This window comes from Balearica regulorum, chromosome Z (assembly GCF_011004875.1).
Source record: "Balearica regulorum gibbericeps isolate bBalReg1 chromosome Z, bBalReg1.pri, whole genome shotgun sequence".
In the NCBI taxonomy this organism is placed as follows: Eukaryota; Metazoa; Chordata; class Aves; order Gruiformes; family Gruidae; genus Balearica; species Balearica regulorum.
Window position 1 is genome coordinate 56,210,893 of NC_046220.1, and position 25,556 is coordinate 56,236,448.

The window sequence follows — 25,556 nt, forward strand, 5'->3', positions numbered from 1 at the left end:
GATTGGTGTAAAACTTTCTCGCTTTGCTTTTAAAGCTATATACTTAAAGAAATTCAGAGAGCATGCCCAGTGAGGGGTGGTCGTACCTTGGAGGTGGGTAGTTTTTAGCATGGAGGTGTGTTTTGGTATTATAATGAGATTATAATGAACAAAGTTCACTCAAAGGACATGATTTTGACAGAAAATGAAATATTATTTGGCTCACGTACCAATAATGCAGTTTATCAGTTCCATGGTACATACCAACCTCTCAGGTTCTCATTCCTAAAATGTTTTTCTCATTCCTTATTACTGCTAATAATCTCATCTTGATCCCATCACCATGGTTAAAAAGTTAAACACATCGGTTACAATCCCCCCTTTGGAAGTTTTGAAATAATCACCTTTTCAATACTTCCACTATACTAATTATTTTCTATGTGTTGGAGGAAACTCTGGGATTGTTTGTTTATTTTGCTGTTTCACAACAGCTTGGATGATCATATGAGTGAGAGAAGTTTCACGAATAATTTGTTTTTTTCAGATGTGTTAACCGATTCATCATTTTCCAAGTTATGATATATAATATTATTGACAAGGTCATACTGATCAAAACCAATGTTAAAAGAATCACGATGGGGCGACACAACTTGTTTAGGATGCCTGTAGCAGTAGGCGACCATCCGAAAAGTGTGTCCCACCATTTAAGTTCTGCATCTCTCTGCACTCTTTCAAAAACTCGATGTATTTCTTTCACATTATGATGAACAGTTATTAGTGTTTTCGTTAGGATGAACCTCAAAATGGCAAATATTTTGTTTAGTGTCCAAACAAATATTTTGTGCCTTAATTGCATTACCTTCACAGACAAATCCTTGTTGTTCCCGCACGATGCAAGATTCCAAATTAACAGTTTGCCATTTTTCATTCATCTTTCGGGCCCATACTCTATGCTCGGAAGGATAGAGTATAGTTCCGTTATGGTTTATCCCTAATGCAATGATGGGGTAAATTGAGTATTTAGTAGCATTAGATATAGTGAGCACAAAAGTTGTAGCTGCGTTTGTAACAGGATCATAAGTAAAGTTTACCAGGCTCCACCAGGACTGAAGTTCTTTCTCAAAATCAGTAGCACTGTCCCAAATTATTTTCCTAATTTCAGTAGGGAGAGTGCCTTCTTCGCCTTCTCTTATAATTGAGGCAGCCACCGACTGCATCCATAATTGAGCCTGAATGCAACTGAGAGCCAAGGAGAGGTTATTTTGGATCACCCCAAGTGCGTCCGTAATTAACTCGTGGTCCCTTACATTTATTCTTTCCCATGTGGGTAATATACTTGACAACAGCCACTGGTTAGTTCCTAAAGCCAGTAAAGAGGATCGTAAATGTTGTTGTAATCTAGCCAAATCACTAATTGAGGCTGCCAATTTGTTCATTATTATTTCTGAATCAATGCTATTTAAAACTCCCAATCCTGTTCCCAAAACACCGGTCAAGTCTCTTTGTGTTCTTTTCGTAGTAAGAGTTTGTTTTTGTAGCCAGGTTGTCCACCCCTCATATGAGATTTTTAAGAAAGGTGAACAAGCTGGTTGAATATCCGAAACATTGTTTTGCATTGACAATTCAACTTGTTTGAGAGACCATGCCGGGTTAAACAACATTTGTTGCAAGCCTGTATTTCTGATCACGTATGGTCCAATTTCAAAGATTTTCAGGTTAAGCGCAACAATTGGTTGGGTAGTAGGTATTATAACGTCTATTTTAAGTTCTCCCCAGTATTTGGTGTTATTTTTACCACATATCACTTTACGGGAGTATTGTACAGTAGTCAAATTTAGCCAACAGTCTAAATTTTGATCTTTACACAAAATAGGGCCATGTGATCCATTTTCATAACTGTTTATAGGTTCAATGTGAGATTTAGTGATTAATCTGCATCTTATTGTGATGTCATTCCCTTGTGGTACCATAAAAGAGGGGGTGACTTCACTTTTACTAGTTAACGTAAAAAGGGTATCTGTGCCAGCGTGCGTGACTATTGCAACACTAGGGGTTTAGTTACAACATTTATCTTGAATTTGAATGTAAGGCCTCGTAATCTTCCTGTCAATGGGTTAGGTCGCCAATTGCATATCACATAAACTGGCTTAGTCAAAGTAAAATTGTGCCAACAATCTCCTTGTTCCTTAATACAGAATTTGGTGATTTCAACATTATTGGTACTAGGGTCTAAGGAGTAATTACCGACATTCTGCTGGCGGCAACACGTAATGAGAGAATCTTGTTTGTTACATTTCCATTCTGTGGTGGGACAGAGTCTCGTTGTAAGATTAGAACTAGGGTCTAATAGATTTCCGGTGATGGTAACTGAAGAAGCTTTCTCATGAAGAGATCCTTCCATCTTTCTGCATCCTACTTGGATTTTTTTCTCCAATTGTTCCTGTTAAGACACAGACCCAGTCCTTTCTGTCCCATTCCCACTCAGGTGGGTGGTAAACTTCAGATTCATGCATTACCACAGTGGCTAAATTTGGGGAACGGTCTTTGAGATATGGTCCCATCATAGCTTGGGACCATGGCCATTCTGTATTTCTTTGGCTACAGATCAGCGACAAAACACAAAAAAGTGTTATTAACCCAATCAAACAATTCATAATATTCATAGTTCAACACATAACATGCAAACCCTTTATAAATTTTCCATTTTGAAAACCAGTTCTTTTAGCTTTCCAGTTCCCTGTCAAATTTTCTACACAGTCTGAGTTTCAAAGGTCCTTTTTGCATAGATGTCCACTGCTCTGACGGTGCCTTCTTTACTCGAGTATAATGAATCCACGGCTCCACTCCTTCTACCTTAACTGCGGTATAAGTTGTCAACAGTACCTGGAAGGGTCCCTTCCACTTTTCTTGGAGTGGTTCAGAACTCCATGTTCTTATATACACAAAGTCACCTGGCTGGTATGGATGTACAGGCGTATCAAGAGCAAGCGGTCTGGTCAGCACAATATATCTTCTGAGCGCTTCGAGGGTCTTTCCTAAAGAAATCAGATATGTTTTCAAATCTGTTTCCCCTGTTCCCCTCATGTTCCCTGGGATTAAAGGAGTTTGGTAGGGTTTGCCATATAATATTTCATATGGACTTACACCGTCTTTAGATCTTGGTTGGATTCTTATTCTTAACAGAGCTAATGGCAAGGCCTGTGGCCATTTCAAAGATGTTTCTTGGCAAATTTTACTTATTTGTCTTTTCAAGGTCTGATTCATTCTTTCAATCTTCCCGCTTGATTGTGGTCTCCAGGGAGTGTGTAAGTCCCATTTTATCCCCAGAATTTTACTTAATTGCTGGACTATTTCTGCTACAAAATGTGGTCCTCTATCAGAAGACATGCCCAATGGTACCCCAAACCTTGGTATTATCTCTTTTAACAATATTTTAACCACTTCTCTCGCTTTGTTGGTGTGACAAGGAAAAGCCTCCGGCCATCCGGAAAACGTATCAATCAGTACCAGCAGATATTTATACCCATTTTGTCTGGGTAATTCAGAAAAATCGATTTGCCAATAATCTCCTGGGGAATTATCCTGCTTTGTTACTCCTAAAGGTGCTTTCCTCTGGTTTAAAGGATTATTTTTAAGACAGATTGGGCACTTAGCTATTATTGACTTAATTATTCCTGTCATTCCTACGCACACTACAAATGTTTTCAAATTTGTAACCATAGCATCTACACCCCAATGCGTCTGCTCATGTTGCTCTTTTGTAAGTTTCAACATAATTTGTGGGGTCACTATTACCTGATTTTCTGGTGTTACCCACCATCCTTCTGCATTTTGGGATGCCTTTAAATGCTCTGTCAATTGTTCGTCTAATTTACCATATCTTACTTTTATATTTGGAATTTTTACCTGTTTTACTGGTACCAGTGCAAGGATACCTTGTTCTGCAGCCTCTTTTGCAGCTTTATCCGCCAACCGATTACCTATATTGACAGCCGTCTGACCAAATTGATGAGCTTTGCAATGCATTACGGCCACTTCCTTTGGTTTTTGCACATCTTGCAGGAGCTGAAGAGTTTCCTCCTTATGTCTTATAGGTGATCCTTGGGCTGATAACAGCCCTCTTTCTTTCCATATGGCTCCATGAGCATGGATCACACCAAATGCGTATTTGGAGTCAGTCCATATGTTTACTCTTTTCCCTTCGGCCATTCGTAAGGCCTGCTTCAGCGCCACCAATTCTGCTTTCTGTGCTGATGTATTTGCAGGTAGTGTCCTTGACTCCAATATTTTGTCGATGGTGACAACAGCATACCCGGCCATTCGCCTTCCTTCTTGCACAAAACTGCTTCCATCCGTGAACAGTTCCAGATCAGGATTCTCCAAGGGTTCGTCCTTCAGGTCCGGTCTGCTGGAATAAACTTGTTCAATGGTTAACAGACAGTCATGTTCCAATTTCTCAGTAGGATTTTCTGTTGACAGGAACATTGCCGGATTTACAATTGCTGTGGTTTTTAATTCCACATCATCTTGTTCCAATAGGACAACCTGATATTTCAACATTCTACTAGGGGATAACCAATGACCCCCCTTTTGTTCTAAGACAGTTATTACCATATGCGGTACATATACCACTATTCTTTGGCCCATAGTCAATTTTCGGGCTTCCTGAATCAGCAGCACCGTTGCTGCCACGGCACGCAAACATCCCGGCCATCCTTTACTCACAGTGTCAAGTTGTTTGGAGAAGTACCCCACTGGTCGCTTCCAAGATCCCAGCCGCTGCGCCAGCACTCCAAGGGCCAGATGTTGCCTTTCGTGTACAAACAGCTCAAAAGGTTTGGTTAGATCAGGTAGACCCAGTGCAGGGGCTGTCATCAATGCCTTTTTGAGTTCTTTAAATGATTTATGGCATTCAGGTGTCCAAGTCAGGTATTGATCTTTAGATTCTTTCAGGGCTTCATATAGGGGTTTCACATACAGTCCATAATTTAAAATCCAGAGTCGGCACCATCCAATCACTCCCAAAAAAGCTCTCAGTTCCTTTGGGCTGTTAGGTTCGGGAATCTGACAAATGGCTTCTTTCCTTTCGTTTCCCAATTGTCTTTGTCCTTGTGATATCTCAAATCCCAAATAAATCACTGCTTCTTTCCCTATCTGAGTCTTGTTTCTGGAGACTCTATATCCTCCCTGGCCCAGGAAATTCAATAAACTGATAGTCATTTCAAAACATGTTTCTTTACTTTTTGCTGCTATCAGGATGTCATCCACATATTGTAGTAATATGCCTCCTCCTTGATTCTGTTTCTTCCACATTTCTAATTCCTTTGCCAATTGGTTTCCAAATATTGTAGGGCTATTTTTAAATCCTTGTGGAAGTACAGTCCATGTTAATTGCGTTTTCCTTCCTGTAGTGGGACTCTTCCATTCAAAGGCAAATATGCCTTGACTTTTCGTATCCAGAGGTATGCAAAAGAAGGCATCCTTTAAATCCAGCACAGTAAACCATTTATGTTCCTCCCTCAGAGATGTCAGCAAGGTATATGGATTGGCCACTACTGGGTGTGTATCTTGAACTATCTGATTTATGGCCCTTAAATCCTGAACTATTCGATATTCCCTGCCTCCTGATTTCCTTACTGGTAATATAGGGGTATTATATTCTGATTCACATTCTACTAACAGCCCATATTCTAAAAATTCTGTGATTAATTCCTCTAGCCCCTTTCGGGCTTCCCATTTGAGAGGGTACTGTTTTTGTCTTACCGGCTTGGCTCCAGGTTTTAAAGTCACCTTTACCGGTTCTGCCAGTTTGCATCGTCCCGGAACTCCACTTGCCCATACCAGGGGGATGACTGCATTGTCCACTACTTCTGGAATCTGTTCCTCCTTGGGGGAATCCTGTAACATAAACACTCTCGCCTCTATAGCTTTTGATTCTGGTATTAGTAATCTAATTTCTCCATCTTTAAAAATAATTTGTGCCTTTAATTTGCTTAATAAATCTCGTCCCAATAAAGGCAATGGACATTCGGGCATATATAAAAATTGATGTGTTACCCACTGTTTTCCCAGCTTAAATTTTAACAGTTTCAAGAAAGGCCAGTTCTCTTTTCGCCCTGTCGCACCAACACCCTCTGCTCATTTATAGCTGAGTTTTGCTTTACATGTTTATTATTCTCGGTCAAGATTGCCAGAATTTTCCATCCCTTTGCATTTGTCTGACTTCTTTTTCCTTTTCCCTGTTGTTATACACAATCCAGGCGATTTCAAGCATTTTGCCTAAATCTCTGGACTCAGCCCCTTCCAGTTTCTGGAGGGTTTTTCCTTATGTCTGGGGCTGATTGTCCCATAAATATAGAGGCCAATTGTAAAGCTTCCTCGGGTTTCTCTGGGTCCAGATTGGTATATTTTCTAGCAGTCACCTTCAGTCTTTCCATAAAGGCCGAAGGGGATTCATTTAATTCTTGTCTTATTTCATATAATTTAGACCAATTAATTGCTTTTGGCATTGCATGTCTAACGCCAAACAAAATCCACTTCTGGTACCTAGTCAACATTCTTCTGGGCCCCAGCTGATTAGGGTCCCATTTAGGGTTTGTGGATGGAAAATTCTGGTCCACCGATCCTTGTATATTTCCATTAGCATGGGCACTTTCTACTTGTTTTCGGGCTGTGTTTAATACCATTTTCTTTTCAGTGTCTTCCAATAATGTATCCAATATTACTTGCAAATCTTCCCAATCAGGATTTTGGGTTCTAATTATTGTTTCCATTACTTTGGCAACTCTTTCTGGGTCATCCCGATAGGTGCCTGCAGTTTCTTTCCATGCTCTTAAATCGGTTATGGAGAAGGGGACTTTCACCATTACCGGACCCTCGTTGCCAACAGCCTGTCGAAGAGGGGCCTGGAGGGGAGTTAATCCGTTTCCTCCCCCTCTTCCCCTTGTTCTCCCAGCAATTGGGCTAAATCCTTCTGCTTCCTCTTCCACAGGAGGGGCGGAAGCATTATTGACCCCCAGATTTTGATCCCCTTGATCATTTCCTAACCTCCTGCGAGGTGCAACCAATAATTCAACATCATCATCTTCAAATTCACATTTAAAACATTGTTTACCAATATCACAAGATGAGCAACCTGTTTTCAAATCTTTACCGGGTTCCTGCCCCTTTAATGCCATTATCGCAGAACTAGGTGAAACCAATTCACATTGCCTTTGCCATTCCGGATGATTTCGCAGTGTGAAAAACAAAATCTATATATGCCATTTCATTCCATTTACCTTCCCTTTTACAAAATAACATTAGTTGCAAAATTGTGTTATACTGCAACGTCCCGTTTTCCGGCCACTTTTCCCCATTCTCTAAAATATACAGTGGCCACCAGTGATTACAATATTCAATCAACTGTTTCCGAGTCAAAGGATCAATGTTTCCCAGATTTTTCCGATGTTCCAAAATACATCCCAGTGGTGTTTTTCGTGGGATTGATTTCTTACTCGGAAAAGTACCCATCTCTCAAGGACTCAGTGGTTGTGATTGTGCACTATCACAAGCACTAGTCAGAGGGACTCCAACCCGTGTTAGATCTCCCTCAGGGATTTCCCCTGCCACTGGAAATCCCAGGGATTTCTGCTGCCACCAGAAATCCCTACCTTGGAGGCTTCCCCTCCCCAGTGGGCCCTGCTCCACAGGCTTTCGCCTAGCAGAGACTTTTACCTGAAACGTCTCCTCAGCCCAACTCTGCGCAGCTTTCTCCTCAGCCCAACTCTGCGCAGCTTTCACCGCGCCTTACGAGCGGGCCTCCCGTGCTCCTAGTGTGGGCCTGTCCCAATGCGGGCCTGTCCCGGTGCGGGCCTGTCCCAATGTGGACCTGTCCCGGAGAGCCACGGGCTCCTTGAACCTAGTGCGGGCCTGTCCCAGTGCGGGCCTGTCCCGGTGCTCCTTGAATAAGGCCTTCAACTTGTGCTCTTGGTGCGGGCCTGTCCCGCCACGATGGTAAGAGCAAATATTCAAAAAAAACAATATTCAAATCAAATAAGAATGCCTTTACCTCTCCCAGGGGTCTTGCTCGGAGCTCTTCGGTCCGGGGATCAGAGGTTCTCCCCGAGAATTCCCCGGTGCCGGCTGGAGATCCTGCGATCCCATGGATCCGTCGAGGTTCAAAAGCAGGGTCCCATCTGGGTCGCCAGAAACTGTCACCGAAATCCGGGAATAAACCTCGTAACACCAATGTAGTGTTAAAAGGCAGGCATTCTTTATTGCAGCACTGGATGCACGGGGGATAGTTCCACCTAACGTGCATACCTAGCCTACGAACACGCACATATTTATATTCTCAATACACACATGATCACAATTACATCACATAGTTACATAGTTACTTCGTTATGATTGGTGTAAAACTTTCTCGCTTTGCTTTTAAAGCTATATACTTAAAGAAATTCAGAGAGCATGCCCAGTGAGGGGTGGTCGTACCTTGGAGGTGGGTAGTTTTTAGCATGGAGGTGTGTTTTGGTATTATAATGAGATTATAATGAACAAAGTTCACTCAAAGGACATGATTTTGACAGAAAATGAAATATTATTTGGCTCACGTACCAATAATGCAGTTTATCAGTTCCATGGTACATACCAACCTCTCAGGTTCTCATTCCTAAAATGTTTTTCTCATTCCTTATTACTGCTAATAATCTCATCTTGATCCCATCACCATGGTTAAAAAGTTAAACACATCGGTTACATATCCACTTCCACCCCTTCTTTGTGTATCCTTTATGAAGTTCAAACAAGTTTCTAAGTACTCTTTAACAGTGAGATTATTTTAGTGGTCCTCTTGTCACCGAAACCCGGGAATAAACCTCATAACACCAATGTAGTGTTAAAAGGCAGGCATTCTTTATTGCAGCGCTGGATGCACGGGGGATAGCTCTACCCAACGTGCATGCCAGGTGATCACCAACACAGAGGTTATGTAGGATCAAAACATACATATTCATTATTTTTCCAAGAAAAGGCAGTCCTAGGATAATCATTTCTTAGAATCCATTGCCATATCCTCCTCCCCATCACGCATGCTCAGTGATTTGAGCCGGTCGTCCTCAAGGGGTCTCTGGTGGTCATCAGTGGTCGCGCACCCGTGTCCGCTGGGTGACCCTCTCCTTGCAGGCATGTGCAGTATCATTGTCGTAGGTGCACCTGTCCATAGCTACTTACCTCGTAAGATTAATATTCCCGAACCTATTGTCCAGTTGGGTAGAGACTGTACAAGGAACATAGCAGCATTGTACATTGCCATGGTCAGTTAGCTTCATTACCTATTACCTTGGTTACACACTAATTATCTCAAACTGATTCTATAGTTTCTGTTTCATGGCCCCTATCCCATGATTACACTCTGTGGAGTTTTTCTGAGTTGCTCAGTAGTGCCTGTAGAGAGGCTGAACCTCAGGGTCCCTCTTTAACAGGCAGATAAATTATTTCTGCTTTTTTTGTACATGGTGACTTTAGAGATAAGGGTTAATGATCACTCTGACAAATCCAGTTATTTGTTGCATATTTATTTCATATAATACCTTCCATTTTCCCACAGATTTGCTTTAGGATTGCTCAGATGGTATCTACACATTTTGTGGACTTGCACCTTTCAGAAGTCTGTGAAGCGTGGAGCTTAAAACAAACAGCATGGCTTCTAACATTTAAATGGCTTTTTGTTGCCAAATTTTGTTTAAGACTGTGGTGCTTTGGCAGACTGAGATGTTGCCCTGGGAACATTCATAAAGCCCATAATGTTTCACTCTTTTCTACTGCATTCTAGAATAAAAGTATTACTAGGTTCAGTTATGGAGGTTCATGTTGCTCAGTGTAATAAGATTTATTCTCATACTAAGATTTCAGTGCCTATTTAATTGTTAAGGTAATTTATCTCGGCAACTGGGCAGTTTTTGGGCTATCTACCCATTTTCATACTATGGTTAAGTACCACATGTCCATTTGAATGTTTTCTTGTTGCTGTTGCAAATCTCTCGTAAAAGCATTGGAATTAAACAAGGTTTTAAAATGGAAAGCTGAATTTCATTAATGTTTTGGCTTTAGTTCTGCTTTCTGTAGACCACTTGTTCACGGTGGCCCATCTAGCTCACAGAGGTTGAGATCCATCAGCATCTCCAGAATCTTTAGCAGGAAGGCTCACTCATCCTGCTGTGGACATGACAGTGAATACTAAGTGGTACATTCTTCTGTTTTGGTGAAAACGCTGTGTTCTGCTGTAGCTGAGAATCACTGAATTGTACTTGTGGGAAGGGGTGTCTGGATGTCATTTCAAAGAACACTGCTCAAAACAAGGCCAACCTCCAGCAGTTCACATTCAAGTATCTTAAAGAAAGCTCAGACCTGGCTTTTTCAAAATGCGGCTGCCTGCCACCATGCAGCTGGAACTTATTTGTCAGAGACCAGGAAGAGCAGGGCTGCTGCACAGGGGTGGATGAGCTGGGGGCAGAGCGCAGCAGGGTCAGCGCCTTCACCCGACAGCCGCACGGCACCTGAGCAGGGCGATGGCAGCAACAGGATGTGTCAACAGCCCAGCAGTCATCAGGTGACAGCCAGGTAACAGCGCTGTCCCAGGTCAGTCTGGGAAATCCTCACGGTAGTTCGGGATCGAGAGTGAGAACAGGCTGGGGCAGAGACTGAAGGATCTGGGGGCAGCCGAAATGGGGCTCCTCGGCAGAGGGGTGTGGGGAGATTGGTCAGGGCCAGTTAGGGCAGTGATGCCCTAATGGTCTCTGATGCTTTACCTTCTAAAATGAGATTTGCTTTAGTTATCTTTGTTTGGTTTGGGGTTGTTTTGTTTTTTTTTTTCCTTCCCCCTTCCCGCTGCTTTTACGCAAAGGATCTTTCCTTCCTGCCCCTGATTGACAGCCAGAAAAGCTGCCACCGCTTTTCCTTGGGACGACCGGCCTCGGGTCTCCCAATCCACACACACACACACCCCCCCCCCGCCCCCCGCAATCCTCCCCCTCCCCTTCCCCGGTCCTACGGAGGGCGGCCGAGGCGGCGCTCCCCGGGAAGGCGGTGCTCCTTCCCGAGCCGCGCTCCGCCCGGCGCTCAGCGGTGCGCAGCCCCTTCCCGCAACAGCAAGCATGGTGGTACCGCCGCTGCTACGAGCCGTCATTATGGGACCTCCGGGATCCGGGAAAGGCACCATCTCCTCTCGGATTATCAAACACTTCGGGATGAAGCACCTCTCCAGCGGCGATCTGCTGAGGAACAACATGCAGAAGAAGACAGGTGGGAACGGGGACGGTCTGGGGAGGGGGAGAGGCGGGGGCGGGGGGGGGGGGGGGCGGCGGGGACGATCCGGGGCGGGCGGCTGCCCGCCCCGGATCGTCCCCGCCGCCTCCCCCCCCCCCGCGGGAATCGGCCCCACGCAGCGCGACAGGAAGCTCCCGCGTGACACAGCTTCACTCCGCCGGGAGGGGGAAGGTCTTTCCCCCGCCCCACTCCTTCCCTTTCTCCCACACACCCACCGCGCCCCGTCCGGGGAAACCCCCGGGATTTTCTTGAAGGGGATTTGCTGCGTCCCAGTACCTACTTCTGTGTGTGTCCCCCCCCCGCCTACCCCGAGGCCGAGGTTGGGCGTCTTCACGCAGCTCTTCCTGGAGGCCAGAGGCCACCGAAGTGGGCCTCAAGGTTTCGGCAGATGATCTTCTACAAGCTGTCACTTGGCATCCTCTTTGTAAGAGTGAACGGGGCGTATTGGGGGTTTGTCCCGTTTTCTTTGTTTTGTAACGCCTCATTGCTTCCTCATCTCGGTGCTTTCCCTAAGCACCCAGAGGGCTTTTTTTGTAGGTGTTTCTGATAGCATTTCAGCTGAAACATCTTGAAAGGGAAAAATATTCGTATTTTTGACAGATGGGATTCTGGGGAATCAGACTTTTCCAGATGTCCAATACATAGCTAAAAGTGGAGGCACCTAGAATTACCAGCTCTTGCAAAATTAGAAGGCCTTGTCCCGAACTGGCAGGCATAACTATAGCGGTACTTTCCAAAAACAATGGACAAAATTTTCAGACTGCTTGCCTTGGGCCTTTTAAATTATTATTGTCTTACAACAAGTTCATATCGTGCCTAGGTTTTATCATGGTCCATGTTTGCATGCAGAGTTCCTTGTATTAGATAAAGATGTGAATTATACTTACTATATAGTCCGAGCTTGACCTCTGGGTCTCTGTTGAGGTGCCACAACCCCTCTCTCCGGTGGATTTCTGCAATGATGAAAGGTCCCCTCCTGACTTCGGCACCTGCTTTTCTTCATGGTGGGGTTGAAAACCTTGTAAGAACCATTTCAGGTTGCATGTGATGAAGTGAGAGTATTGTTAGTTCCAGCATTTTGAAGCTGCAGAGAACTGCATTCACTTTTAAGCGTCACTGCAATATTATGATTAGGTAACTGGCAGTCCTGGGTTTTGGAAGCTTATGAGCATGTTTGAAGGTGAAAAATTATCTGTATTATGAAATCAGTTGTGATGTGATGTGATTTCCACATCTCTTTTCACACAAATTCTGTTTGCTCTGTAAGAAAATGACTTTGGCTAAGTTGACTGACTTTAGGACAGCTGATATCTACAAGTTAAACATTTGCTAGGAGCACCACCTGTGCAGGCATATCTGATCACATTCATGCTTTTTCTGTCTGTTTGGTTGCACGAGTGTAAGTTTTTATTTACAGAGGGTGACAAAACAAAAATTGTTGTTGTTATGAACTTTCAGTGTAAGAGAGACCTAGTGAGAAAGAAACGTCTTCCAGAAGATGAAGGAAATATGTTATTTGCTAAATACTTCAGGTTTTGTTCAGTATGTCTTGGAAGCAAGATCAAAGAGCACCAGAATCAAGCTGAAGGATGTAAGAGAAGTGGAAACACCATATTGCTTGATTTAAGGAGGGAGCCATGAAGTAGTGGAAAGAAAAGTGATTCAGCAGTGTTCTAGGTGGGTTAGACAGATGAAAGAATGTGAAGGAGAACCAAGATGTGAAGTGGAAGTGTAGCAGACACGTTAAAACCCTGAATGTGAGGAGAGAAGCTAGTGGAAGGTATAAGAGATGATGAAGCTTGCTCTGAATTAGCTAGCGTAGAACTTACAGGAATCTGCTACAGAGTTTTTCATTCACTAATTAACTCAGATGAAGCTGTCTTTTAATTTTATTGAAAGTGAGTCACTCATTGCAGAAATGGTCTCCAAAGGATTGAGATGAATACTAAGGTAGAAGGAGGAAGGAGGACTGAGAAGCAACTCAGAGAGCTTTGACAAGTTTAGTCAAGGCATTGAGTTTATGAGTTTTGATTATAATAAAAGTATCCTGCAATTTCCAGTTCTTTGGGAACTGTATTAGGCCAAGTTGGACAGTTAAAACACTTGGAAAATTAAATACAATTAACAATAATTATACAGTGCCATTTTTGGCATTTGCTGTCTTGTGAAAATGAACTTTGTCTGCTGAAAAGTCTGTTGAACATGTGAGCATCCTTGACAATTTGCAGATATTACCATGTTCTGCTGCTTTGGAGAGTGGAGAGTCTGTGACCACCTCTTTTGTGCTTAGCAACCTGTTGTCTGAGTATAGCTAGAGGTTGTTTACTGTAATGTGGTTAGGACATGCCAATCTTCTGCAAAACCATGAAACGTGGATACCTGTTATCACCTAGACAGGAAAGAAAACTGTGTTGCCTTTAATTCCAAAGATTGCCATGCATGTAGTAGTTTCAGACCCAAGCTGAAAAAAAACCAGAACAAAACAAAACCAACAAAACTTCACAAAATCGTATGTCCAACAACAGGGGACCAAAAAAAAAAAAAAAAAAGAAAAAAAAAAGTGCAGCAGCTATGGTCTAGTAGACAAGCTTTTTGTCCTAACATATAACTATTCAGATACAGTTGTGCCTATTTTTTTCTTCTGTAATAGTGGCTTTCTAAACAACCTGAGGTTTGCAGAGAGAGGCAGCATGTTTCCAGCTCTGTTGATTTAATAATAGGACCTTACAGCTTGCTGTACTCTAAACCTCTCTGGGCCCAAAAGCCCATCTGTCTTTCCGAAGTATGTTGGTACCAATTCTCTATCAACCTTGCCTTGTGCATATTCTTAGATCATTGTGGCTAGAGCAATGCTGCAGCGTAAATCAGTAACAGATCCAAGCATCAAGAACATATTAAACTATCTAGATGTAATTTATTCCTCCTCCCAGCCTGCTTTTGCAGGGTACGTAGTTCAAAGTGCACTAGAATAATAAAAGAGGTATGACTTGCTGACCTTGAAGAAGGGAGGTAGGGAAAAGAAGAGACACTTTGCATCCAGGAAGCCTGTCACCTTGTTTCCAGTTTGGCGGTCTGACTCTTTTCCACGTTGTGAGAATCATTTGAAGCCTGACCAAGGTGCATAGTGCCTATTTCTAAATGGTGTTCAAACTTTTCAAAGCCTGCCTATACATGTGAACACGCAGTAAGGGGAAATTGTCCCTTTATTACTTTTTTTTTTTCCCTCAGCACCAAATCTACTGTTTGCATTACTTGAGGGCATCTATTACTTTTCAGTTGCCTTGTCTGAAGAAGGGCCTCTGTACTGTTGCACATTCCAATATTACACCAAGTGATGGGACTGGCATTCTTCATAGCTTTCTGCTCTAAGTGGTTATATCTTGTGTTGGTATGTCAGTCCATCCCATTTTCTCTTCTGTTTAGTTTACTGTAACTAGATCTGAATTGGCTGCGAGTAAAGACTTCTGCAGATCCACAATAAAATGGATCTAGCTGCTATTCTGGGTGACTTATGTAATTGGGTAATTATTTTATAAACGAAGGCCACAGAGACTTTGTGTGTAGGACACAACCTAGGCAAATTAATTTCTTCCTGGCTGTGCCCATGGTTGGGGCGAACTACAGCATGCTCCTGCCTGTCATGTAGGAGCATGGTGCGATATCCGGAACTGTGATGTGTGGCTGGCATTTTAGTGAGCCAGTGGGCTAAATGACTGGCATTAAAGGTTAGTCAGTTCCATGGGAAAATACTAGTGTCTGTGTGCTCCCATAAATAGTTTACAACCTCTATAAACATCCTCTTGTAACTCTAGTAATCATAAAAATACATATCTGGCAAGCGTGTCCCACTGCATACAGCTCTCTTAAATGCCAAAGGCGTTTCTCTTTGTAGTGAAGTCATAAGTTAATAACTAGTCACTAAACTGAGAAAATAACTTCCTTGGCAGGAAATCTGAGGGCTGATATCTTTATGAACTCATATGCTTTACATTTCTTCTTTTGAAGATTCTTTTAACTTTTAGTTTTTGGAACCTAATATTTCAAATACTTGCTAGTAAAATTATTTGGAGGGTGTGAGGATAGAGGTGTGCTGAATGCCACCTGTGTTGCCATCCATGGAACTACAGACCAATCAAATTAATCTGATACATATTTGCATGATCAGATCCTGACTGATCATCTGGTTTTGAATTTCAGCAAGCATACTGTCTGTCTTGTTTACAGTTTTACTGTTCTGCACCATCCTGATCAAAACAAAATTTTGCAGGCTTGTGGGCTTTTTTTCACTTGCTGGAAGTCAGAGATAGTGTAATGTGGCTTCTCTTACTTTCACAGAAGTTGGAATCCTTGCCAAGTCTTACATTGATCAAGGGCGTCTTATTCCAGATGACATCATGACTCAACTAATGCTGAATGAGCTAAAAGGTCTAGATCGGTACAACTGGCTACTGGATGGTAAGTTAGCATATTGGATATCACTATATATGGAGAGGAAACCTGCACTGGAAAGCTTGGAATGCTTTGGCCGCTTTGTGGGTAGCCACACTCCAGTAGCCATCCTCAAGTCATAGTAACTGGACAGGATCTGTTGCCAGCTTGTTGTGAAACCTTCAGCTGCCAGTCTGCCCTAGTTTCTTTGGCTGTAAAATGCTTTCAGTGCATCCTGCCTTCAGAGCATTACAGGGATGTTTAATTCATATTGAAAAGGGTAGTTCAACACTTCAGCAAAATTTCAAAACTAGCAATTCTGGTAATTCTTCTGCTTTATTTCTCCTTTAAAATATGCATTGAGAAGTTGCTATTTTTAAAGCCTTTTGTTGTTAAAATCCTTGGGGAATGGAACACTTCTGAAGAATGGGGTTGAGGGATTATTTAAATAGAAAGGTAGGTATGTGGTGTAGCAACAAGGTAAGTATGCAAAGCAAGTACTGCAGCAGTGCAGCTTGTAATAAATCACTAATAAAAACACTGCTTAAGTGCTCTAAAAGGTCTCTTTCATATGCTCTTTGGCCCTGTTCTCTAGAGTGAATTGTTCTGCAATTCTGCAGCATAAGCTTATTGCTTCAAGCATTCACAGTAGAGAGAAAACGCATTTGCTGCTGTCTTCATGAACTGAATGGTTCTTGTTACCCCAGCCCGTGGGAGTACAGTTGAATGCGCAGCACAAAGATAGTGCTGGATGTGCGTGTGTTTGGATTCTAGTCACAACCTTTCTCAGTAGATAAAACTAAAAAGTTGTTGGTGTGACTTTTTATGTAGAGGGAGTGAAAAATCCACAGTGCTCTCTGCCCATTAGTGCTTTATTTTGATTGCTTCTAGTACAGTGATCTGTTCTGGTGGCTTTAGTCAAAGTTACGTTCCTCCTTAGTGAAGACAAAGGGTTATTCCCACAGTGAACAGCACAATGAAACCTAATCAATAAAGAGCTGCAGATGTTTTTTTTCTTTAGTTCCAGGTCCTGTGTACACATAGCACCAGCCTTGTGGATCTGGATGTGTAGAAGTATAGCTGGGCACACTGGCAACTCTTAACAGGAGGATGGTGTGGAGACTGTAAGAGAATAAATCAATTTCTGCTGCATGTTAACGTGCTGCCTTCTTCAAACTTTTGGAGCAGAAATTTTGTTTGCATCAGCATTTGTAAATGAGACTCAGTGAATTACACTAGGGATAGCTCTGACATAATCGGCTCTGTAGGAACAATGCTGTTTGGTTGAAATATGTTAACCAGAAAGTCTTTAGTTTGATAACTGCAACTCAGAACATAATAGCTGAGGTCAGCTAGGTCAAACTAAATAGAGTTGCTAAGCTGCTTGTGCGTGCACTTAGCCAAATAACGATTTCCACTGCTTTACCATAGGTTGGTGGCTTCCAGAGTCAGAGCAGATGTAGCAGTCTGAGTTGTGTGTGTGTGGGTATGATCTGCTTAGATTTATGTCCTGTATAACTAGGGCACTTTTCTCTATGTTCCTGGATTCTTCATAATTCATCACATCTTGTAGATTATTTTTTCTGTATTGAGAAAACACTGTATGCGGCAAACGCTGGTTCAATTTCAATGAAGTGCTTTTGTAAAGGCACTTTAATTTGTTGAGGAAGTTTCTCATTACTAAGTCCCAAAGCAAATTCCTTTTCCAGTTGCATAACTAAGATGTGTAGTGGCTGACTAGCTTGTCAATAGTAAGAAAGAACAGCAGTGCCAGAGCCCTGGCTGTCCCGGTGCTCTTAACATTTAGAAGCACTTCCATGAGATAATGTGAATGAGAGAGAAATAGGATGAGGGCAGTTGATGACTATGATGTAAACCAGGTGCATCAGACAATGCACAAGCAAGACCTTGGTCTGAATTAATCAACTCTTTCCTTTTGTGATGTGTTAAGACAAGACACAGTAGCCTTATGACTTTTGTTTTTTTTCCTGTTGTAAGGCTGGTTCTTGGCTGGTTCCTTACTCAGGCAATGGACTCATCAGCCAATGTTATGCAAAGAAGAATTTCTTAAGTTTGTACTTATCAGTACTTGCCTTTATGGAGAAGTGTCCTTGTATAGTATGACAAAAATTACAAGCTACTGAAGAAAATGAGACTGTGCATGAGCTTTGTGGGTAGAGGTATTATTCCTGTGAATCTCTGGAGCAATACCATGTTCTGCACTATCTTTGACTGCTAATGTGGTCAATTTTTCATTTTAAATTCTTTGTGGAGACCTTGATTTTCTTCTTCTCTGTTTCACCCCCTGACCCTCACCTGCTTAAGCTTCACTAGATTTCTCTAGTAGTAACATGTGCCTATGAAGGCATGCTACTGGAGCCATAGAGTTCATCGGCAAAATGCAGTGTCTTTTAAGAGACAGATTCCTGTTCAGCCTCAGTGTTCTCACAGTCATCATCCCCGAGGACAGCTTGATGCACTAGACTTTCCAGAACTCTTTCTAGAGCTACTCTTTCATCTAAAATTAATCCTGGACTGCCTCTGGTAGATATATTTGGCTTACTGCAACTGAACAAAAAAAGGTTTGTAATGGTCACCTCCTTAAGCCAGACTTACACAACTGTGGAAGTGAGAGTTGTCACAAATGTCTCTAGGTTGTTCCAGACTTCTGAGTGAACTGTCTGTAGCTTTTATTGTTCAAAATGTGTGTACAATGGTTTCATTCAATATAGTCGTATATAGTACCTATGAGTATGGGGTCCTTCTGCATTTATTTGTTACGCTTTTGGGAAGATGATTAACTGAAGTGAGGAAATGGAAGCTGGGAGGCATTTAACAAGTTAAAGAGCCATGACATACTGAAAAATACTTGGAAAATCTGATGTCTCTTCAACCAGTATGACAATGCTTTTTTTTTTTTTTTCCCCTGTCTGATCATTATTTTCTCTAATGACTGAATCCAGGTAATTCTCACCTTTGGATTTTTATGGAGTTGTTTCCTTTAAAAAGGTTTTCCCAGAACGGTTGCTCAGGCAGAGGCCCTGGATAAAGAATGTCAGATAGACACTGTGATTGACCTAGATGTGCCATTTGAGACCATAAAGTGTCGTCTCACAGCACGTTGGATCCACCCTGCTAGTGGCAGAGTTTACAATCTTGAATTCAGTCCTCCCAAAGTGCAGGTAAGCAATACACAATGATGTTGGCCCTAAATAAACGTTGCATTGCATTTGGTAATTGCAGTACAATATTGTTTGTGTATGTTATTGCAAAACACAGTAGCTCAGAAGAAAAAGGCTTGTTTCACCTCTGAGGAGCACAGAACCTTTCTGGTAACATCCTACCTCTCTTAGTGACCTGGTAGAAGCTCAAGCTGATGGACAATGTGTTTGTCCCCTGCAGAATGAAACACCATGGTGTTTTGTAAGCTCTTGTTAAAGCTGTTCACTGATTTGGAGTACTCTCAGTCTTGCACACTGGCATAGGAGTTGGGCATGTTCTTAGCCTGTTCTGCAAGTTTGCAGCCTCTGCAGTCCAAAATGTAGTTTCCTTTTCCTTCCTCCAGAGGACTCATTCTTTGTATCTAGGAAGTGCACTGAATCATCAGTCAGAGGAATCCACTTAACGCTTTCCCTGCATTTAATCAAGATGGGTATTTTCAAAGGAACGGTTGTCGTATTGCAAAATTAGACCTGCCAGTCAGGGAAGCATCTCAACAGATCAAAGAGGTTATGTCTTGAGATATCCTGAAGAGGAACAGTAAACTTGAAAATAATGATTGTATATTGTTACCTTAAGATTTTTGAGGAACTCAGATTAACAGATTCACAGATGGTAGGGGTTGGAAGGGACCTCTAGAGATCATTTAGTCCAACCCCCCTGCTAGAGCAGGATCACCTCAGCAGGTTGCACAGGATGGCGTCCAGGTGGGTTTTGAATATCTCCAGAGAAGGACACTCCACAACCTCTCTGGGCAGCCTGTTCCAGTAAGTGGTCACCCTCACAGTGAAGAAGTTATTCCTCCTATTCAGATGGAATTTTCTGTGTTCCAGTTTGTGCCCGTTGCCCCTTGTCCTGTCACTGGGCACCACTGACAAGAGTCTGTCCCCTTCCTCTAGACATCCACCCTTTAGATATTTATAACCATTGATGAGATCCCCTCTCAGTCTTCTCTTCTCCAGGCTAAACAGACCCAGCTCTCATACAAGAGATGCTCCAGTCCCCTAATCATCTTTGCAGCCCTCCAGTGGACTCCCTCCAGGAGTTCCCTGTCTTTCTTGAACTGGGGAGCCCAGAACTGGACACAGCACTCCAGGTGTGGCCTCCCCAGGGCAGAGTAGAGGGGGAGGATAACCTCCTTTGACCTGCTGGCCACGCTCTTCTTAATGCAGCCCACGATACCATTGGCCTTCTTGGCCACAAGGGTACCTTGCTGGCTCATGGAGAGCTTGTTGTCCACCAGGACTCTCAGGTCCTTCTCTGCAGCGCTGCTTCCCAGCAGGTCAACCCCCAACCTGTACTGGTGCTTGGGGTTCTTCCCTAGGTGCAGGACCCTGCACTTGCCCTTAGTGAATTTCATATGGTTCCTCTTTGCCCAGTCCTCTAGTCTGTCAAGATGTCACTGAATGGCAGCGCAGCCTTCTGGTGTGTCAGCCACTCCTCTCAGTTTAGTATCATCAGCAAACTTGCTGAGGTTACACTCTGTCCCCTTGTCCAGTCATTGACAAATATGTTGAACAAGACCGGACCAAGCACTGACCCTTGAGGCACACCACTAGCTACAGGCCTCCAACTAGACTCTGTGTTGCTTATCACAACCCTCTGGGCTCTACCATTCAGTCAGTTCTCAACCCACCTCATTGTCCACTCATCCAACCCATACTTCCTAAGCTTGCTAGTGAGGATGTTATGAGGCACAGTGTCACAAGCCTTGCTGAAGCCAAGGTATACAACACCCACTGCTCTCCCTTCATCCACCCAGCTGGTCACACCATCATAGAAGGCTATCAGATTGATCAGGCATCATTTCCCCTTGGCAAATCCATGTTGACCGCTCCCAATAACCTTCTTTTCTTCCACGTGCTTATTGATGATCCTCACAATGAGCTGTTCCATCATCTTTCAAGGGATGGAGGTGAGGCTGACTAGCCTGTAGTTTCCTGGGTCCTCCTTCTTGCCCTTTTTGAAGACCGGAGTGACACTGGCTTTCCTCCAGTTCTCAGGCACCTCTCCTGTTCTCCATGACCTTTCAAAGATGATTGAGAGTGGCTTAGCAATAACATCTGCCAGCTCCCTGGGCGCTCGGTGCATCCTATCAGGGCCCATGGATTTGTGGATGTCAAGGTTGCCTAGATGTTCTCTAACCCGATCCTCCTCGACCAAGCGAAGGTCTGTCTTTTGCAAGACTCTCTCTCCTACCTCCATGGTCTGAGGGCCGGCCTTAGCAGTAAAGAGTGAAGCAAAGAAGGCATTCAGTAACTCCACCTTCTCTATATCCTCCATCACCAGGGCACCCACCTCATTCAGCAGCGGGTCCAGATTTTCCCTAGTCTTTCTTTTGTTGCTGATGTATTTGAAAAAGCCCTTCTTGTTGTCCTTGACATCCCTAGCCAGTTTTAATTCCAGGTGGGCCTTAGCCTTTCTCATTGCATCCCTACATTCTCTGACTACATTCTTATGTTCCTCCCAAGTCGATAGTCCCTTTGTCCACATGCTGTAAACTTCCTTCTTCCCTTTGAGTTTTTCCAGGAGCTCCTTGCTAATCCATGCAGGTCTCCTGCCTCCTTTGCTTGATTTCCTATTGTTCGGGATGCACCGATCTTGAGGTCAGAGGAAGTGGTGCTTGAATACTGACCAGCTCTGTTGGGCCCCCCCCGCTACCAAAACCTTGCCACGCAAACCCAACACAGGCCCCCTCACCTTCTAGAGCACTCCCTAGCAGGTCTTTGAAAAGGCCAAAGATTAGCCTCAGTACAACTCAGCTTAAGCTGCTTTTCATCCTTAACTAACTTACCTCTTGTGTCATCACGTTTCACCTGGAAGCTCTATTAAGTTACATCAGAAGCACAGCAGGCCTTGCAGTTTTTGGATTTCAGTGCTGCAGGAAAAGAGGCCTGCTGAAATAGCAGGTAAGCACTGGAAGTGAGCAACTGGAAACACTGCCTTTGTATCATTTAAAATGTGGCATTTTAAGTCATGGATATTTTAATTGCAGAAGAGCGTAGACAAGCTGCAACAGAGAATTATCAGACCTACCAAAGAGTGCGCTTCAGCTGCAACAGCTTTGCTACTAGGCCACCCTATCTTCAACTAATTAGCACATAATAGATTGCACTATTTAAGTGAAACCATGGAATGGAGCTGAACAGCTGAAAGACAGTTGTCTCTGTTATCTAATAGACCTGCAAAATGTTTACACTCAACAGACCCAAAAGATTATAGCTATAGAGTTAATACAAGGCCAAAGGCTCCATATTTGATAGGTACAATGAAGGCACTAGTATGGCTACCTGCACAGATGGTAGAAAGAAACATCTGAATGTTTAAATTATTGCATTATGTAAACATAATAAATAGGTAAGTTTGACCATATAAATCCATCTCTAACATGATACAGATATTCTGGAACAGATTTTCTTCACACCTTCATGAACAGAGTAGCTTACTGAACATTGACAGTTACTGAGTTTCTGAAACTGACTGCCAGAATGCAAGCAGGAAAGGAAAACATTTTTGTGGTCTAATTGGCTTTGTACTTGCAAGATTACTCATGTTTCCACTCCAAATGTCAGCTTAAACTTGTATTTTGGGAAAATTCTTGAGGATGTAATTCGTATGGACGAAGGAGCAAAGAGTCCCTTTTATTTGTGGTGGGTCATACTCTGTTACAATGATTCAATGCATCTAAGTAGGAGCCAACTTTTATGCTACTGCCTAGTCCTTTGTAAGATACTCCAGTGATCAATAATTTCTTCACTCATTGCTGGTCTCAGGGCTTAAAAGCCTCGTAATCACTTAAAGCACTTCAATAAATTGGATGTGAAACGTGCAGTAAAGTAGGAGCTGTCATAGATACATTATGTCCCTACCTCTGTTTACTGAATCCTAGAAAAACTTCGGCTGGCTTATATGCTATTTTCTGTACAGCTGTTGCTAAATGATAGCTCTTCAGTTTTGCAACTTAAAATCAAAGGGCCTTTAACTTCTTTCCTCCTTTCAGTATTGTCAAACAAAGGTCCAATTAGTCTCTTGCTTGTTTCCTGTTATCCAGGAATATATTACCAACAATATTGTTTTCCTTCATATATGAAGGTTTTGTCTGTATATTTCCCATATTCAATGAATGTTCCAGAGGACAAATTAGTCAAGTTACTATGACCTGATGTTCATTGACAATATGAAAATATTTTTTAATTGATGAACTGGTTTACTGGAAAGTCAACATCTTATATTCCAGATAAGATATGGGCAGTAGCCTTTCTCTTTTTAAGCAGAAGACTAACTGGAAACTGATGATAATTTAAATAGAAAATTACACAAAACATACTTAAAACAGAAATAAGAAATATACACCAGTGTTTGCTTTTAATTGTGATTAGGGCATTGATGATATTACTGGAGAGCCACTTGTTCAGCGTGATGATGATAAGCCAGAGACAGTTACCAAGAGGCTGCAGGCTTATGATGCACAAACAAAACCTGTTCTAGAATACTATCGGTAAGTAGTAAAATCTATTTTTCCACATTAGCATAGTGAGGAGCAGATCTCTTGAGTTACAGAGATACTGCAACAGTGAACGTGGTATGAGTAGCAATGTCTCTTTCATCAATTCAGTAAGAAATCTACCTAGCAAAATGAGTATGGTTCTCACTGTTGAATGAAACCTCTTCAGGGGCCTGCTTAGCAAAAGAGCCTTTCACTGCAGCCATATCTAGCTTTACGGAGTGCTGTGCATTAATCAATACATTGTAGTACTGTTCTGAGCAACAGCTCTGGTTAGTAGGGTAACAGAAACGGTTCCTTTTTTTGAGAGATTTAACAGTATTTTCTCTTCTGGATGTATAAGTAGAAGCCCTCCTAACCAGGCCAAGGGGTCAAGAAGTGATACACAAATAGAAAAAACGTTAATCAGGATTTAAGTGTGGCTGTTCTAAGACCAGGACTGTGATGGGCACAGCTAGCAAGACTCATTGGGAATAAGTAGCTATTTGAGAATACTGCTATTTGCCCTGTGGAACAATAAATTATTAGTTCTTTTAAGAGCCAAAATTATACACCAAGTTGCTCTTAATGTAAAGCTGCAAATATCACATTGCTAATAATAGATAATAGTAGGTCATCATGTAGAGCTTTGTAGTCTTATCTTGCCTAGACAAAGAAATCAGACTCTCTTTGACAACATCCTGAAGTGACTGCCCTTCCTCTGTCTCTATATCCACCACCCTTCATTACGCTTTACCAAAACTGTTGAGTGGAAGCTGCTCCATCTTTGGGGTGGTTAGACTGACAATGATTTACTTGACTCTGGTAGCTTTCTGAAGTGAAAATGCCTCAAAGCACCACAGTAAGACATAGGCCTAAGCTATTGTTATTATTACCGATAACATACTTCACAGATAAAACTAGCTATTAGAACTAATTCAGAATAACTTGATTGTGCCTGGTTCACTTGCTCGTTCTGACGCACCTTCTTTGATCCTTGAGGTGTAAATTTACAATACCTGGGTTAGTCACAGCTGTTTGAATGACTGCTGTATAGCACGTGCTTTACAACTGCATTGCTGCTTCTTATTTTTACCCTTCGTAGTTTGTTACTCTGTGGACAGCTGTCAGTTTTATGAACTGATGTGGCCAATAGCTCACTGTTTGAGGAAGAGTAATGCATGTCCAGCCTGTATTCCCAATGTTATGGCTGTTCTTGGTGTTAAATCACATGCATATTGGCACACTCTTGCCAGGACAATCCCAGAGTGAGGTGGAGATCCTGGAAGAATTAAACAATTTGACTTCTATAATGCTTTGTTCTTTTTTTTCCTTAGGGAGAAAGGGTTATTGAAATCATTCTCTGGAACAGAAACCAATAAGATCTGGCCACATATCTATGCCTTCCTCCAAACCAAGTTGCCAGATGTGAGCCAGAAAGATGCTGCCACTCCCAGGTGAAAATAGGTGTAACTTCTGCTCATCTGTCATAGCTCACACTTGATTACATGAGATTCAGCAATCAAGGATTTGTCTAAGTAGTCTACCAGACTGATCAATAATTAAAGTCTAACGTTGTCCTTATCTTACATTATGATAAAACTTTGTTGCCCATGGTTGTCACTTTAATGCTGTATTTTTTTTATATTAAATATACCTAATTTTTATAATATAGTAACTAACTTTAACAAAAGCAGCTACTCTTGTGTCTCTTATTCAGAAAATACTTGTTTCCAAATATTGACTGATGAAGGAAACACATTTCAGAATACAGCTTAATTATTAAGCACATTGATTGATTTACTCACTCATGAGATGTAGTGTGAAACAATGATAAGGACATGAAAGCATGTTTCTTGAATGTGTGATTAGCTGGAGCCAGCCACAAGCTGTAGGGAACCATGACCACCATTCTGCAAAAAGCCATTTCAGACCAGAACGGGCATACATATAGGCTGATCTCATGGAAGACAGTCACCTTCTTTTAGCTTTGCTTGCACAGATGTTAGTTGATTTTGCTGGGCTTCAATGGGCTTCGATGATTGGCCTTATTGCTATGTTTATATTTCTGCCCTCAGAGCAGCTATCTTGCAGACATGAGAAACGAAGTTTCAATGATGTATTACACATTTGGTAAAGG

General features: G+C 42.4%; 1 protein-coding gene across 1 annotated transcript; it reads left to right on the forward strand.

Moving 5' to 3' along the window:
* The first annotated feature begins 11,017 nt into the window (after positions 1 to 11,017).
* On the forward strand, positions 11,018 to 25,109 carry AK3 (adenylate kinase 3). The gene is made up of 5 exons (XM_075739865.1): positions 11,018 to 11,262; positions 15,622 to 15,741; positions 18,724 to 18,896; positions 23,313 to 23,431; positions 24,754 to 25,109. The coding sequence occupies exons 1-5, from the start codon at positions 11,115 to 11,117 to the stop codon at positions 24,875 to 24,877; spliced, it is 684 nt and encodes a 227-aa protein (XP_075595980.1). The 5' UTR covers positions 11,018 to 11,114; the 3' UTR covers positions 24,878 to 25,109.
* Positions 25,110 to 25,556: the final 447 nt, after the last annotated feature.